Here is an 18,556-nt window from a genome sequence, read left to right as displayed (position 1 = left end):
TTCTTCGGTATTGAAGCGTTACCTTAAAAGTGCTGAGGCCTAATCGAAACAGAAGATCTTCGTGGATGTGGTTCAATCTGAATTTGCACTTGCGGAGGCGTGTATCCTGGAGAAAAAAGTGGCTCATCATTGTTTCCTTCTTCATCGCAAACCACAGGATTTTTCCTTTTATCCACTCCCTTGGTTATTAATTGCGTCAATTTAGTCATTAGTTCATCCTGAGACTCCTTCATCTTTTGTGCCATGTCTTTCTGGATCTTTTCCATATGTTCTTTCATTTGCACCTGTAACTGGTCTTGCATCTCTTTTTGCGTTTGCTCCAGTTTCTCTAATCTTTGATCCATTTCTTTGGCTTTGCGACGAGTACCGTAAGGATGTTTGGTTGATTGGTTTTCCAGATTAGCTGAAATAATTTTACATAATTAGGGTCACTTCGTGAAAATCTAATGCATATGATGCAATGTAATGCAGATGCATGAAATGAATGCCTAAAGAGACGTTGATTCTGATTCAATTACATTTAGGAAGCTTTTCTAGAAAGCAAATTCCCTTACATAAAACGGATACATGTACGACCTCACCCTCATATTCCAAGAAACAACATCGATTTTTTTCTTCATCCGCATGTTTGCGGTAATCTCACCAATAGATGCCATTGCTAGCTCATTTTCTTGATCTTGGTCGCGATCCATCATCTGCCCATCTTCATAAGGCTTGTCAGCTTGTTGAAGGCTTTTGGACAATCGTCTAGAATCCCCAGGCCACCAAGCAAGGTCACGAACTCTTCCATTGCCATTCTTGTGTTTCTCAGAATATGTTTGGGAAGTCGTATTGTTTTCCACTTTATCAAGGAATTCGTATTCCATGACAAGCTTTCTAATTTAGTAATTGGATTTGAATCCATATCTCTTTCCTAAGATGCAAATGCAATGTAATGCAATCATAATCAAAACACAACAAGAAGGGTTAGTACAAAACATAAGCAAGCACAGAAAACAAAAAGTACCTAATCGGGTAGATACTAGGGGTTTGGAGTGGCTCTACCTAGGTTAAGTTCCTAAGTCTACTATATGAGGGTTGGTTCTAAAGTAAGGGTACCCGAACCAGCAGATTCCTCGATCCTCACCCATTATAGGCTCATACGGACTGAGTTCAGTTCAGGGGAATACATTTCCCTATGGCCATGCGGAGATGAAAATCTCACGAAGACATAGGTACGGATGTATCCCGAAAGCGATTCACTATCCCATGCGGAGGTGAAAACCTCACGAAGGCGTAGCTTCTCACTCCCACTTAAAAGGGTATGACCAACGGTCATGCAATGCAATGTGCAAAAATAAATCTGAACTTAAACACAGCAATTATGAATCACAATGACGAAGATCATAATAAAGATAAATAAAAATACAATGAAAGGATCGTATATTTAAACTAGGTTTTTGATTTTTGACAAAAAGACAAAAAGTAATCAACTCATGGCTTGACTCTCGTGTTTGTCCCCAGTGGAGTCGCCAAGCTGTTGACACCATTTTTTTGATGAAAGATGGGGTTGACTTGGGTTTAAAAAAGAAACGGGAGTCGCCACCAATCCTCCTTTTTTTATGAGGTGCGATTGGATCACCTCGAAGAGGGGTTTTTAATAAACGGTTTGATTTTATTAAAACAACAAGTTTGGTCCACGAAATTCAGAAAAAACGGGTTCGGGAGTAGGTTACGCACGAGGAAGGATTAGCACCCTCGATACGCCCAAAATTGGTACCTAGTTGATTACTTAATGTCTTAATGTCAAAAATTGAGAACCTTGAAGAATTTTAAAAAACACGATCCTTGTATTAAAACGTTGAAAATTTTCAGGAAAAGGGAATATTTCACATTATTCGAGAAAGAGAATCATATCCAGTAAGTTAGGACACAATGTCTCAAATTCCCAATACGCGGATGAAAAATGCTTATTTAAAAGATATTTTATTATCTTGGTTTTAGAAATAAATCAGGCCCAGTAAGTTAGGGCACGATCTTTTCTTAATTCCCAAGATCGTTTAAAAACTTGAGTTTGAAAAGATTCGTGTATTTAGATTTATTATGAAAATCGAAACCCAGTAAGTTAGAGTACGATCCTTTCGAATCTAAACACGAAATATTTTTTAAAACAAATTTTGTTACACCGAATAAAATATAACACGAAAATCGTAGTAAAAAATGTGAAAACAAATTACATTGTTGTCATACGTGGTAAAATCATAATACACATAAAAAAATAAAAATAGTACGAGCAATAGCAACGATATAAAAATAAATAAAAATCATACCTACAATCATATAAAATAACAATATATATAAACAAATAAATTAAAACATTCATTCAAAATAATAACGAAAATGAAATAAATAAGTAACAAATACAATTAAATATAAAAAGATATATATATATATATAGGCATAAACTAAAATATGTATATATATAAATTAGCAAAATGTATAAAGTATTTTAATATATAAAAGAAACGATAAATATGTATATATAAAAATATGTACATATATATGGGTGTATAAAACTATGGAATATGAAAATAATAAAATACATATGAAAGTAAGTACATATATATGTGTTGAAAAATAAGAGAAAGTATGTATATACAAATTAAAGTTTAAAAATAATGAAAATATACGTATGTATACGAATAAATACGTTAATTTTAGTACATGTTAAAATATATTGAAAATGTATATATATATATTTATGTAAAATAAGATATACAAAAAATATATATGTACTTATGAAATAAAAAGGATATGTATGTATATAAATTAATAGCAACATGTGTGTATATACGGATTTATAAAAAAGGGGTATATTTTAAACTATAAAGATTATGTATAAATATGTATATATTTAGGAAAATGAAAATATATAAATGTATAGATATATACATAAGTTGAAAAATATATAAACTATATAAGTATATATGTTATAAAAACAATGTATGTATATCACAAAAATATATGCATGTATATGTATATGTGCCGAAAATCTAAATAAAATAAACATAAACAAATAAGTAATAATAATAATAATAATAATAAAATAAACAAAATAATAAAGTGGCTAAAAAAGGGGCTAAATCGAAATAAAAAGAAAATACTGGGCGAATTTGGAATGACAAAGGACGAAAAGGACCAAAATGTGACTCGCGCGAAAGGATGGAGGGTCAAAACGGAAAATATTCCCACGTGGTCCAAACGACGTCGTTCTAACAAAGCCTGAGCAGACGGTCGATGGACCAAATCGTAAGAAAGATGGAAATTTAGGGCAAAATTAAAACAAATAATAAAAGGGAATAGGACCCAATTGTACGGCCTCAAAAAGCGGAAGGACTGAGGGTGCAAATAACCCTTCTGGTCCAAAAACACGCGGATCCCAGGCGGTACGGGTCGGGTCTCGGGTCAGGAGCCCAAAACGACGCCGTTTTGGGGCTGTCCTGACCCTATCAAAACGGTGCCGTTTTGCATTTACTATAAATATTAAAAAAAACTTAAAACCCATCAGTTTTAACCATTTTAAAACAGAGAGAGAGCCTTCTCCTCTCACTTTCTCGGTCCCTTTTCGACCGGTCATCGGGCCACTGTCCAACGGCCGCCGCGCACGGTGGTCGGAGGCCCAAAATCGGACCTTTTCGTTCCCTTTTTGAAGCCAATCGCCTCTAGACCATAGATCCATGGCGGCATGTCGAGAAAGATGAGCCCAGAATCGGAAAACGAGGAGAGACCGCTCGTCTCCTCCTCCACCGGCGACGACGAAGACGGGCTCCGACGCCGGCCTTCGAAACGAAATGGTCCTTTCTTTTCCTTTATTTCTTTTGTTTATAAGAGTAGTCAAACAAAAATGAATAAATAAAAAAAATGTAGAATGCCCGAATAGGAAAGAAGAAAAGTGCTATCAACCTTCAATTTTCTTCTCTTTATTGAGTTGTTTTTTTTTTACCCAAAATCGGAGAGACTCCCTTGTTACATTTTCCTTTTTTATTTATATCGCCGATTACAATGCCTATTTCTATTATTTTTGCCCTGTTTGTGTCTCTGCCTTGCGTGTTTGTTCCTTTCCTTGCAGGTGGAGCAGGTGGAGCGACGTCAGAAGGGCAGGTGATCGGCGGAGTTGGTGGCGGTGGCAGAGGGCAAGTGGACTAGGTGCGGCGGCTAGGGTTAGGGGTTAGGTCTAATTAGTGTTTTGGGCTATTTGGGCTGTGGGTTAGTTTGGGCTGTTAATTAGGGTAATGGGCTGGTTCAAATTGGGCCTGTACAATATCCTAGGTACATGCCATTACCAATAATTAATATACTTCTCCACTTAGAGTTCGGGATCTGCCTAGGATGCTGATCCAACGATCTGGCTTTAACTTATCTTGCGCACGGAAACAAACCATATTTTGAGTATGAACTTAGTGGTATTTCTATAATCCGAACACTTAATAATATGAAAATTTAATATTGATCACTTAAAAATCATATAACAATCACAATTATATAATTGTTCAATTCATAGATAAATCCTTTATAACTCAATCAATTCTTTCACCTGCTAACCCGCATAATTTTCCACAACATGTTCACAATTCACTTGAACAACAATATTACTCACTTATATCCCATTTAGAGTTACATAATTCATGTGTTTCAATCATGTTTCAGTTCACTGTTTAATATCAATAAATAATATTCAATAATTCACATTTCAATTAGTAATCCATTTTATTCCAAGCTCAATATCAGTCAATAATTTTCAATATTAATCAATTTATCAATATCATTCAGTAATAGTCAATTAATCAGTAGCAATCAATTATTCAGTAAAAATCAATTATTCAGTAACAGTTAGCCCTTCAGTATCTTTATTCACCCCTATTAATATGACCTGGACATTGACGGATACACGGATCCAACCAACACACCAGTACGGCACTCAATGCCTCATCGGCTTTGCCGAAGTAAACAGTAACAGTATGGTACTCAGTATCTCATCGGATTAAACCGAAGTAACAGTAGTAGTACGACACACATGGTGCCTCATCGACTCGAAGTCGAAGTAACAATACGACACTTATAGTGCCTCACCGACTCAAGGTCGAAGTATCTCTAAACACTTCTAATCCTATGGCATGCCAACTATATCCTACTTAGCCCGATACAGTCAATAGGGTTTTAATAAATTTTCAATTTCCAATCAATACATATTTCAATTAATCACATAAATTAATATTTCAATACAATTCAATTTACTTTTCATTAACATATACTCAAATTCCACAATAATCACATATTCATATTTATTTCATCACATTCTCAATCAATTTAATTTTCAATATACATACATTCAATATTCAATTTTCACATCAATCACATATATCCATATAAATGCAATAAATTTATCACATACCAAATCAATCCATTTCAATTGTAAAACACAATACAAATAATTCTCACCTTAATTACTTACCATAACATTTAATCAAAATACAACAATTAATAATTAAATTCACTTTTCAATTTCAACCAATGTTCACTCCAATTCAAATAATCATCTCAATGCACTTACCATACATGCATATTAAATAATAATTCCAACATTTAAATATTAAGTTCGGATTATAGAAATACAAACCGTGAATTTTTCTCGAGTTTACTCCTCGTCCACCTTTTTATTCCTTTCTTTGTAGATGCCTTGGGTGCGATGTTAGCTACAAAAAATTAAGATAATTTTCATAATTATTAATATAATACTAATTTACATTTAATATTTAAATTTCTTATTCAATTTCTATTCAATTTCTATTCAATTTCTACTTTAATTTTAATTTTAATCTTAACTAAATTCACTTACTTTTCTATCTCAATCCATTCTTTATTTCTAGTCAATTCTCTACCAATTTAACTTAGCTATTTAAATTTCATCATAAATACTTAATTTTGAAATTCTTGAAATTTAGTCCCTACTATGCAAAACTTATAGCTTATTTTACAATTTAATCCCTTAATCAATTCTAACTAGAAATTCTATTAATTAAACCCCTAATCCAACAATCTGTTCAACATGAACTATATTCAAAAACCTAAAAACTTTCAAAACTTCAACTTAAATTTAACAAAACTTTGTTCCAAAGCTTCTAAAACATCAAAATTAAGTAAAAATGACTTAATTGACTTACCCTTTAAAGCTTTAAAACCTTAAACTCTTTTTATTTTTCTTCTTTCCTTCTTTCCTGCTCTGTTTTGAATGCTTTCTATTTCTTTTTATGTTTTGTTTCCTTTTTGTTTCTTTTATTACATGCTTTATTTATTAATATAATATAATATAATATAATATAATATAATATAATATAATATAATATAATATAATATAATATAATATAATATAATCATTTAATAAATATCTATTAATAATTAATTATAGTATTACAAGTGTATGTATTTTTATTAATACACTTGTATTAAATCACCACCATACATTTGTCATGAATTTAGTTTAATTATCATATAAATATCTTATAATATAATTATGTTAAATTAATTTAATATAATTTATTACTAATATATATATTTTATAATTAAAATCTAAGTAATATAATTTATTACTAATATATATTTTATAATTAAAATCTAAGTAATATAATTTATTACTAATTTATCATATAAATATCTTATAATATAGATTTTTACTTCATATGCCGCCTCAACTTATGCTAAATGACATATTTACCATTTTGGTCCTCAACTTATGCTAAATGGCATATTTACCATTTTGGTCCTTTTTTACATTCTATTAATCTATAATTCAAATTTTACCCTTTATTCAATTTAATTCTTTTTCCTAATTACCCTTAATTTAAGCTAAATTCAACTAATTAAACTCTAATTAACCACTCAATTAACTTCGTAAATATTTTTAATAAATATTTACGAATTCATTTTCCAAAAATGGAGACCCGATAATACACTTTCTGTTAATCATAAATTCAGGGTCATTACACTTGAGTCGGGAACACGTATATCTCAGTTAGATAATCGGTAAGGGTTGGTTTGCAGGTCGTACCGGAACCAGCTACTAGAGCAGGAATTGGTGTTTAGGACGTTCTTAACTACTATAACTAGCTTATCGTTTGGAGGAGAAGATTAATTTTCAAGGATTGATTCTTGATACGAAATTTACCGAGTCTAAGGCTAAGGCTTGTTTTATCTGTTTACATAAGTCTGAATTTATTTCCAGTTACATTTATTTTCAATAGTATTCAATCATTTATTTAAGCTAATTAGATTATTTTACTTTCCTAAACATTCTCAAACTCCCCCGATTTAATTGTTTATTTTTGTTGCAGGTATGTTTGGAGTCGTGGGCACGACTTTTGACACGATGTTTGACGCGACGAATATTCTGTTCATAAGTGAACACAGAAGTTGATTACAATATCCGATCCCTGTGGACTCAACCCTACTACCACTCTTTACTATAATTTAGAGTTTGTTTTTGTAGGATCTATTTTTGGTGGTTTCGACGCCCATCAATTTCCAATAATAAACACCATTTAGACATGCTTTACCTCAATTGGAATTATCGTATACCTCAAAAAGTAACTAAATTAGGGGTGAGCGTTTAATCGATTCCAGTAAAAATCGGAGCAAGTTTCAGAAGCCACATGGGCTAGGCCATTCCACACGGTTTGGACACACGACCAAATGAGCCACACGACCATGTGTCAGACCGTGTGGAAATTGTAAATTGCACTCTAAACATGCAGAAAATCGTAATTTTTAGTTTTTTCGAGCATTCTAAGATATATATATATGTGACAAAGATAAGAGGAGGGGAGTGAGTCGTCATATAATATTGAAGAAAACAACTCGAAAAATACCATTAAAGCTGACTTTGAAGCAGATTTCCATCAAGATTGAAGTTCTCTTTTTGACTTCTTTGAAGTTTATCATGAGTTTCTTTATTTCTCGTGGTTATACCATTGTTGGGATGTTTTTATTTACTATATCTAGTAATTTTCTAAATACCTAGGGAGATGAATCTTAGGATGGATTTTATTATTTGATTTCTATTTTTATGGATTAAATACTTAGATTTTGTTCTGAATTATGTGTGCTTAATTGATGGTTTAATATTTCTAAACTATTAATCCATGTTTTATGTGTTTAAATCAGAGGAGGAATAGACCCTTTTTAAGAGTAGATCTAGCGTAATTGAGTGGAGTTGCATACAATCCTAAAAATAGAACGATATAAATCTACCGGATTAGAGTCAAATCAATAGAATGATCCATAGATCGAGTTAATGCGATAATAGAGGTTTTAATTAGAAAGAAATTTCAATTAATCAATGTCCACACCAATTTTTGCCCGGGCCCAACAAGCCCAAAACTCAACCTACCCAATAGCCTAAAACTCAACCTATCCAAACCCAACTAAGCCCAATTTCAAACCCTAGCCCAATACCTAAAAAACAAAAAAAGAAAAAAACCCTAGCCTAGCCTAACCCTAGCCGCCCCATGTCAGAACCTGGCCACCGCCTCTGCTGCCACCGCCACTGTCACGTCAGCCACCTACTCCTCCACTTGTTCCACTACCTGCAAGGATTAAATGAAGAAAAGACAGTGATTAGAAAAGAAAAAACGCATGTAAATGGCTTTAAAAAGCCAAGCCAAAATCGATTTGAAACATTGGGCAATATAGATCAATACCAAAAAAGCACTCGATTTTCAGGCAAAATAGTGATTCTAGCAGCGCCAAAACAGAAGAATAATCCTAAATCGAAGAACCAAAATTCCATAAACCAAAATCGAAAGCCTAAGGTGATTTTATTTTATTTCTTTCCTATTTTTTGAATCTATTCCCTCACATATATACATATATTAAAAGCCTATCAAAAAATACAATAAATAAATAAATAAAAAACATACCTTTTATTTTTCGGCCACCGTGTGCGGTGGCCGGCACGGCGGTGACTGGTCGAAACCCTCGCCGGAGTAGTGGCCTCTGCAGAGAAAAAAAAGGAGAAAGAGAAGTTTTTTTTTTTTAAATAGAGAAAGAATGAAGTTTTTTTTTAAAAAAAAACTGATTTATATAGGCCACCAAATGACATCGTTTTGGGACTGGCCTTAAATGCCCAAAACGACCTTGTTTTGCCCCCAGTCCGACCTGATCCGACCCGCCCTTTATAGGATCCGCGTGTTTTTTTAATGGGTTATTTTCGCTTCGAGTCCTTTCGCGTTTTCATGGCTATGCAATCTCGTCCCATTTATACTTTTCTTTATTTTTAATTTGGCCCAAAAATTTAATTTTTGTTTTGATCTGGTCCTTGAGCCATTTAAATGTGTATATTGAAACGATGCCATTTTGGTGATAGGGCATAATTGCCCAGTGGATCCTTATAATGTGGTGTGTATTTTAATTTGGTCCTTATACGTTTATTTCTTTGTCTTTCTTACCTCTGATTTTATTTTTGTTTCGATTGAGTCCCTATTTCAACGAAGTTTAACCCTTTTTATTTATTTGTTATTTATTTTACTACTCTATATTAAATTATTTATTATTTATTTTATTTTGTTATATACATACTTTTTATATATTATCTTTTACGTATTATTTAGTTTAAACTCTTCTTAAATAAAATTTTAAATTTGTTGTGTCATTTATTTTTACTTTTATTTTTAAAATCATTTTATTATTTATCTAAGGTTATTGTTTATTTTAATAATTTATTTTATACCAATATATATATGTGTACATATTATCAATTTTAAAATTTGCAATAAATTGTTTTGTTATTTATTTATTTATTTTTATATCATTTTTTGTTTTATTTTTATATTCGATTTTTTTTTCTTATATAAAGTCTTATTTGATTTCTTAGTTTTATTTTATCATGTACATAATTAGTATCTTTTCATATAATCATAAAACTTTTGTTATATGTACTATTTTTATTATATTATTATTAACGTCATCATCATTATTACAAGTATTATTTTAAAATTGCTTTACGCAATATTTATTTACTTATTTAATATTTGGTCTTTGGTTTTAAATTTTTGGTTTGCTAATCTTATTCGGCTTTTTATTTTTTATTTTTGGCTTGTATATCTATTTTATTCTTGTATCTCTTATTGTCACTCGCATTAATATATTGGTTAACTATTCTGCCACGTGTATTAGTATTGTAATTTATTTTCACATTTTACCTTAAATTCATATAAACCTTTACTCGATGAAAATAACTTTCTTATAAAAAGCGATAACCCGTATTTGGGATTTCGAGAAAATCGTGCCTAATTTACTGGGTTTCGATTTTTTTTGTTTAACCTAAATAACGACATATTTTTTTTCGTAACGCGAGTTTTGAATAAAATACTTATTCTCGGAGATACGAGGTGTTGTGTCCTAACTTACTGGATATGACATCTTGTTGCCTCGAGATAAGATTTTTGCAAACAAAGGCAAAATTTCTATATTTGGAAGTTCGAGATATCGTGCCCTAACATACTGGGTTTCGATTTTTCCTCGATTACTCTAACTAATTGAATACCTTTTTAAAAAAGCGGTTAAAATACACAAATTTTAAATAAAATGCAAGCTTGTTCTCGAAAATTTCAAGATGTTGTGTCCTAAATTACTGGATGTGACATTTTAATATTTCGAGACGGGAAGGTCTTTAACATTCAAGTGTTTCTACAAAAAGAGGGATCATATTTTAAAGTCCTTCAAGTTTTCAAAATTTCGACACTAAGACACTAATTAATCAACTAGGTACCAATTTTTGGGTGTCACGAGGGTGCTAATCCTTCCTCGTACGTAACAGACTCCCGAACCCGTTTTTCTAAATTTCGCGGACCAAAATCGTGGTTTAAATAAATAAAATCATTTGTTAAAAACAACCACTTTTTCGAGGTGAAGACTGCAAATTGCTTGGCTACTGTGATGCTGATTTTGCAGGAAACCATGATACTGACGTTCAAGTACTGGGTATGTTTTCATGCTAGGAGGAGGACCAATTTCATGGTGCAGCAAAAGACAGCAAAGTGTTTCACTCTCTACAGCAGAGGCAAAATATCGAGCAACGGCAAAGGCAGCTCAGGAAAGTACGTGGATCATACAGTTGGTAAAGGATCTTAAATGTTCAGTTAATTATGTTGTTCCATTATTTTGCAACAACTAGTCAGCAATATGTTTGGCGGAGAATCCAGTTTTACATACTAGAACCAAGCATGTGGCAATCCGTTATCACTTCATTAAAGAGAAGGTTTTGCTAGAAGAGATTGAGTTGAAGAAGGTTAAGACAGAAGACCAAATTGCAGATGCGTTCACTAAGGGGCTAAGTGCTAATAAGGTTGAGAACTTTCGTTATATGCTTAGCATGATGAGAAGATCATAAGCTGGTATTGAGAGGGAGTGTTGAACTACAACACCAGCTGGAAGAAATCTCTTTAATTGCTGTTAAATAAATGCTGAGATATTTTTCAATTAGTTGTTAATTTCTAGCATTTGAATTAGTCACGTAAAAATTAGTGGAGCCCTATTCTTTAGCAGTTAATTGAGTATTAGTCAGTAACAATATCTGCTAAAATTATGGAGTCGAGTTATATTTGTTTTGTTATAAATACTAGTTTTGATTAAACAATAAACCTGTCCTTTCATTTTACTTGCATTCTTCTACTGTTCCTAGTTAACAATAACCTCTTCCTTCCATCATTCCTTTTATCCTCTCTTTTGCACTATCCTCCCCCTACTTCTTTCCCACCAACACTTTTATCTTTCTCTTCAACAACATCACAAATATACATCAAATTTTATTAATATGGAGAAATTAGGTTTATAAAATAAGAAAATATAAACAAAGCTATAAATGGTTGATTCCTTGAATTCTTCACCAGAGGTTGAAGTGAAGAACATTTTTAAAGTTTCGATGGTCATCCCACTCCAACGATTCCCACCATTCTGTGCTTGACCTAATGGTAAGAGAAGGTGGAGCATATGCAAATGGCTGCCCATTGCCAACAAGAGGAACAAATGGAGGAATACTCTTCAGTTCATCACAATTATAAACATTGATATCCTCGAGAGAATCACAAACCATCACTCCACTTTTGCTGCAAATGCTCTTCAAATTTGGTAATTTCATTAGCCTCAATTCTCTCAATTTGGGAAGATGGAATTTGATTAATGCATCAATCCCTTTTTCTTCAACTTCTGATGTTTCTCCTCCCAATATTTCTACTAGCTCATCACAATCTTGCACCCAAATTTCTTCCAGGTTTTGGAGGTTTGGAAGCAACCAATGTGGAAGCAACGTCTTCATACTTGAGCATCTGGAAAAAGGTGGCAGATGGAGCCGTGTCCATGCCTGTGTAACTCACTGACTTGGGTCATACGGCCAAGCCACACCCCCGTGTGTCTAGCCGTGTGGACCTAAAATGTGCCTTAAACAACAGGTTTACCATTTCCCACTTGCTTGGGCATTAAGCAATTCAAAAAAATTCGTTTAACCTATTAAAACCACAATCAAACACATACAAAGCATGCCAAAACAATCATCCTAAGTGCCTAACTAATATACCTTTATTGGTACCATCTTTATGTCATCAAAACATATAATCAAAGCATCATTCAAAACCAAATTATAAACATACCAAAATCACTCCATTTTTGCCTAGTTCATAGCCACCTTAACATCAACTAAAATTCACAAGCATCTAACCTATCTCAATTCAATACAACATACCCAATTTAAGACTCCAAACATACATATATTTGTATACATACCAAACAACATTATACTCAAACTCAAATACAAAACATATAAAAATTCATTAAAACTCAAACATATCCTAGGTACATGCCATTACAAAAGGTAACATCACCACATTTGAGATAGGGATCGTTTTTGGATACTGAATTGGCAATCAAAGAGGAGTACCTAACCTGTGCACGGAAAACAAAACTGTACGCTGAGTAAAACTCAGTGATATTTCTATAATCCGAACAATTAAGATATAATGATACAAAATGCATAATGTGAATTATATGAACATATTATTGTCCAAGCTTATATTTTCCATATAGCATTATTTCAATTTCATGCATATTACATAACATTTCATACCATATTCCATTTTCACATGTTACCATATTTGTTTTGTTTAACAAATATCTCAATACTCATTTCTAGCTATATAAATAGCTTCTATGTGTTTACAGCATATTTCACATTCCATTTTCAATTCACTATATCACTTCCATTTCTCATACCATGCCATTTCAATATCAATTATAGCATTATTTACCCCTATTAACACTACTCGGACTTGGACAGATACAAGGATCCAACCAACACACCAATTTGGCACCTAGTGCCTCATTGGATTAATCCGAAGTAATAATTGTGCCCAAATTGACACCTAGTGTCTCATTGGCTAAACTGAAGTAAATTGGCACCCAGTGCAAGTTGAAGTAATCCCTGAACTATTCCTATCCTATGGCATGCCATCTATATCCGACTTAGTCTAATACTTAATAGGGTGTGATTTCACTTTTCAAATACAACCAATATCCGATTCTACAATATATAAATATTCAAAATGCAGGTTGAAATTTGCAAATATATGAATTCACATTATTTATTACAATTGTTTTATTAGGATTAATTTAGAGTAGGATTATCAATATCAAATTGGATTAGTCTGTCGAATTTAGAATCAATGATCCAACTGGTATCATAAAATCAAAGAAAGATTAAACTGGTATAGAATTACTTGAACTGTCAAATACATCAAAGAGGCCCTTTGACCGTTAACTTTAACAGTAGACCATTCAAGTACCCAATTGAGTGCAAAAAAAAAATTGGGGACTTAATTGCTTTTTTGAAAAAGTTTGAGGGCCTTTTTGATACAAATTGAAAGTTCAAGTACCTAATTGAGTGCAAAATAAAAGTTGGGGCTTAATTGCCTTTTTAAAAGAGTTTGAGGGCCTTTTTAATGTATTTGAAAGTTCAAGTACCAAAGGGAGTGCAAAATAAAAGTAAGGGCTTAATTACTTTTTTTGAAAAAATTTAAAGATTTTTTTTTTAAAAATTAAATTCTGAGTTGGACCAAATTGAGAGTCTATAGTCAACTTCTATCCCATATTTTTCACTCTAAAATATGAGGCGTATGTTTTTTTTTATAAAATTTAAAATTTATTTAATAGACTAGTGTTGAATATGGTAAAAGACCATAATAATATTTGATTCATATCATAATATCAAAATAAGTTTATAACTTAAATGTTTTAATTATAAATATAAAAATTTAGAATAAATATATATTAGAGAAGAATAGGAGAATAGAAGGAAAGGTAAGAGAGGGAAAATGTTTAAGAAGTTGAGGCACTTTGATTTCTTATTTACCTTTGCCTCTCATTCTCCATGCTCTTAACCTCTTCCTCTTCCTTCCATCATTCCTTTTCTCCTCTCTTTTGCACTATCCTCCCCCCTACTTCTTTCCCACCTACACTTCTATCTTTCTCTTTAACAGCATAAAAAATATACATGAAATTTTATTAATATGGAGAAGTTAGGTTTATCAAACAAGAAAAAATTAGCAAAGCTATAAATGGTTGATACCTTTAATTCTTCAATTAAAGCGAAGAACATTTTTAAAGTTTGGATGGTCATCCCACTCCAACAATTCCCACCATTCTTTCCTTGACCTGATGGTGAGAGAAGGTGGAGCATATGCAAATGGCTGCCCATTGCCAACAAGGGGAACAAATGGAGGAATTCTCTTCAATTTTTTACAGCCATAATCAACATCGATAAGTTGGAGAGAATCACAAACCATCACTCCACTTTTGCTGCAAATGCTCTTCAAATTTGGTAATAAAAACAATTTCAACTTTATCAATTCGGGAAGATGGAATTTGATTAATGCATCACTCCCTTTTTCTTCAACTTCTGATGTTTCTCCTCCCAATATTTCTACTAGCTCATCACAATCTTGCACCCAAATTTCTTCCAGGTTTTGGAGGTTTGGAAGCAACCAATGTGGAAGCAACGTCTTCATACTTGAGCATCTCCGTACATAAAGTTTCTTAAGATGGGAAAAAGTGGCAGACGAAGCCGATATTGATGTTGTTGCTGAACCAATTCCTGCATCTTTCATAATAAGGGCACTCAACTTTCGCAGATTTAGAAGCTCCAACACCTCAAGGCTCTGAAATGGATGAGTGGAAGAAGAGGCAAAAGAGGACAGGGAAACAACACACTCTATCCCTTCACACCTCCAAATCCGACAAACCCTCAAGTCAATCGCATTTTTGAAGGAAGAATTATCATCGACTAAGCTTCTCAAATAGTCGCACTTTAAAATATTCAACTCCTGAATTTCAATTGGGTGCATAATTAACTCACCTTCCCAATACTGGACTCCTCCAATTGTTACTGTTTTATCCCTTCCACAACCCACATCATATGAGCCCACCCGTAAATAGTACTTGATGAGATTTTTATTACTTTGTTGCATTGAGGAGATGAACTTATTCAATTCATTGATGTCTTCGAAACGTCCGGTAAAACACTCCAACTTCTTCAATGGTTCCATCTCCTCTGCTTTTAGACTTGTTTCTTCATTATCCACATCAAAACTCAAGTGCTGAAGGTGAACGAGCTTTAGTAAAAGTCCAGCGGGTATCTCTTTCAGAGTGGAGCCAACAAGATTAATGTATCTTAGCTTTAACAGCATATCCATTCTTTCAGGGACTTCCTCAATTTTAGTCTGACCAGGATCCAACTTCTTCAATTCTTGAAGCACCGAAAGACATGGTAGATCGCTTAATTCTTCACAGCCACGAAGTAACAATGTTGTGAGGTTCTTTAGTTCAGAGATGGAATTTGGTAAACTCTTGATCTTTGTAAAAGAAAAATTGAGAACATTAAGACAAGGCATGTTTGTGAAGAAAGAAATTGAGATATTCTTTATAGGGTTCTCCTGCAATAACAAGGTTGTGAGCAGTTGGCATTTTGTAGGCAGCACATCTATGGAAATTTTTGATATGGAGTTATACATAAGTGACACTTTCTCAATATCCGGCCTCCATTGCTCCTTTTCTGGTAACTCTTCTAATTGCAAACCTACTTGTATCATATATCGAGGATTCATTCTTGTGATCGACAATGCCATGTCTCTCACTGCATCATGCATCTTTATACCAGGTAAACCAAATTCGGTGGTAATATTTTCCAACAAGCAGTTATCTTCCAACCTTTTCAAAATGGTAAGGCCTTTATCTTCCATTTCTTGTCTTGTATCCATCTCGTCTATGAATATCTCATCAATCCAACACTCGATTAGTTCAACCTTACGAATTTCAAAATCTTCAGGATATAATGCACAATACAAGAAGCAATCTTTTACTTTCTCATCTTTCAAGTGATCGAAACTAAATTTCAAGCGCTCGATTACCTCAGCTTCCACTCCTTCCACTTTCCCTATTCTCTCTTTCAAATCTTTGAGTGCATTTTTCCAAATACGAGGGTTATATTCTCCTTTCATGGTACCAGCTACCACAACAATTGTAAGAGGTAGACCTGCACATTCCTTGACAACAAGCTTCAGAGTTGGCATTATAGTTGGACTTTGAACTGTGTTAGGTCCAACTTTATTCAAGAATAGTATCAATGCCTCTTCTTCTGAAAGGGGCTTCACTTTTATCACCTTACAACCCATATACTTACAGACATGCTTTGAACGGGTTGTCAACGCCAACTTGCAGCCATTGCCGCCACTCGGCTCGGGGATCCCAACTTCCTCTAGAGAGACTTTATCCCACACATCATCTAGGATTAGAACATGCTTTCCTGCGTTCTTCAGCATTTCTAACAAGATTGCTGCTCGTCTGAGCTTGTCCTCTTCTTTGTCTAAATATTCCTTCGACTCCAACGCACTTGCAATATTATCTTGTACTTTATTACATTGAACTCCTTTGATATGGTAACCCAGATTACCCTTTCAAATCTTTGTTGTTTCAAAAGATCATTGTGGATGTGCTTCATGATAGTGGTTTTACCCACACCGCCCATCCCCCAAACCCCAATCTTGCTCACCTCCTCCTGTATCAAACATGCCCAAATCTCATTTCTGACAGCTTCCTCTCCAACTAGTTCTGATGTTGGCAGCGGCAACCCACCACTTGGACCATCTATGGAAAGACCTTCAGAGGCATTAGGAGCTTTATCAAGAAACTTCTGCATTTCTTGAGTCTTTTCATCAACCAGCTTCCCGTTGCAAGCACGACGGAGATATCTCCCGTTACTGACTTTGTTTTCAACTTCTTGTGCTTCCCTAATCATCTCTTTCACATCTTTCAACCAATTTTCAACTTCCTTCTTCGGTATCTTCCCCAGAGGACGAAGAAGCTCTGCTTTCAATTGCAGCTCTATATCTTCCATTTTGCAATTCAATTCAATTCACGTCTGATCATCCCGTAGTTTCTCACATAATCATCCAGCTTTCTGTGATATTTCAAGTATTTACAAACAGGAGGTCCTAGACAATTTGCAATGCCAAGACAGGGATCTACGTAATCCATTGCTATGCCCCTGCAGCGCAATCATATATGTTAGTGTATTGGATTTTTGAATAAGTTTTTATATGTTAGTGTAAGCATGAAAAGGAAACAGAAATGCAATGGCCTTTATTAGATGGAGCTATGAATGGGTGGCAGACAGAAACATGATGAAATTATGGTCACCAGAGTTAACCTCTCAATGTACATAAAATGCTAGATTCAAGTGTGCGGGAGTTCATTACAGAATATTAAGAGCTAAAAATGTTCAACAGTTTGAGATTTCAGCATCATATTGCTTCTGGATAACTCTTTTTGTATTAATTTCTATCTATGATAGATTATGTCTAATGAACATCCAATCATGTCTTAAAATCTAAAACTGTTGATAATCTGTAGAGGAAATCATTGCTTCAGATATTATTACCTGACTTAGTGGCTGAAAAGTGTTGAGAGATTAGAACTGAAAATGAAGCAGTGAAGTTAACGTCTTACAAAGCTAGCTGCTACAAGAGTAGCAGATAATCAGAAACAATCATTGCAGAGTCATGAATTAAGCAAAGAAAAGCATGTCATGGATTAAGCAAATGAAAGAAAATTACCTTGACTGGATGCTTGATAAAAACAGTGAAGAAGGAAGAATGTTGTGGGTACAATAGCCAAATAAGGAAGAAAGTGAAGATAAAAACAGGCAAAATTATGAGGCATTCACCTCCGTGGTGGGTTCCACAAAGGCAGAATTATTAGTAAGAAATTCCATCTTTTCTTTTAGCTTTTAGCTTCGGTGTCTGCCATTATTAGTTGGCATTTTGGGTATTTGATACTGATATTTCTACTTGATAGTAAAACCTTTAATCTGCTCTCAAAATTTGAAAGATAGACATGAGGTCTAAAATTTGAAAATTTTTTCCATGCAATTAGATAAGAGTTGAACTTTAAGTTGACTTAGGATAAATTGAAAAAATAGATT

The 18,556-nt window shown here is 33.4% G+C and overlaps 2 protein-coding genes and 1 long non-coding RNA gene across 4 annotated transcripts; 1 reads left to right on the top strand and 2 right to left on the bottom strand.

Moving 5' to 3' along the window:
• The first annotated feature begins 11,698 nt into the window (after positions 1-11,698).
• Positions 11,699-12,533, top strand: LOC121227901 (uncharacterized). The gene is made up of 2 exons (XR_005925426.1): positions 11,699-12,159; positions 12,302-12,533. It is a non-coding gene; the product is annotated as an uncharacterized lncRNA (long non-coding RNA).
• Positions 12,534-12,668: 135 nt separating this feature from the next.
• LOC107902236 (disease resistance protein At4g27190-like) lies at positions 12,669-17,218 on the bottom strand. Of its 2 annotated transcripts, XR_005925425.1 has the most exons (3): positions 14,648-17,020; positions 14,432-14,549; positions 12,669-12,969 (listed from the first exon to the last, which is right to left on the bottom strand). XR_005925425.1 is itself a non-coding variant. In XM_041110833.1 (2 exons), the coding sequence occupies exon 1, from the start codon at positions 16,893-16,895 to the stop codon at positions 14,658-14,660; it is 2,238 nt and encodes a 745-aa protein (XP_040966767.1). In that variant the 5' UTR covers positions 16,896-17,218; the 3' UTR covers positions 12,669-12,969; positions 14,648-14,657. The 2 variants fall into 2 exon arrangements, 1 of the variants encoding a protein (XP_040966767.1); XM_041110833.1 differs by lacking the exon at positions 14,432-14,549 and having other exon boundaries at positions 14,648-17,218.
• LOC121228031 (probable disease resistance protein At1g52660) lies at positions 16,940-17,470 on the bottom strand. The gene has a single exon (XM_041111145.1). It carries the CDS (start codon positions 17,468-17,470, stop codon positions 16,940-16,942), a length of 531 nt encoding a protein of 176 aa, XP_040967079.1.
• Positions 17,471-18,556: the final 1,086 nt, after the last annotated feature.

This window comes from Gossypium hirsutum, chromosome A04, assembly GCF_007990345.1.
Source record: "Gossypium hirsutum isolate 1008001.06 chromosome A04, Gossypium_hirsutum_v2.1, whole genome shotgun sequence".
NCBI classification, from domain to species: Eukaryota; Viridiplantae; Streptophyta; class Magnoliopsida; order Malvales; family Malvaceae; genus Gossypium; species Gossypium hirsutum.
Note: the sequence above shows the minus strand (reverse complement) of the source record. Positions and strands in the feature narration are given on the sequence as shown.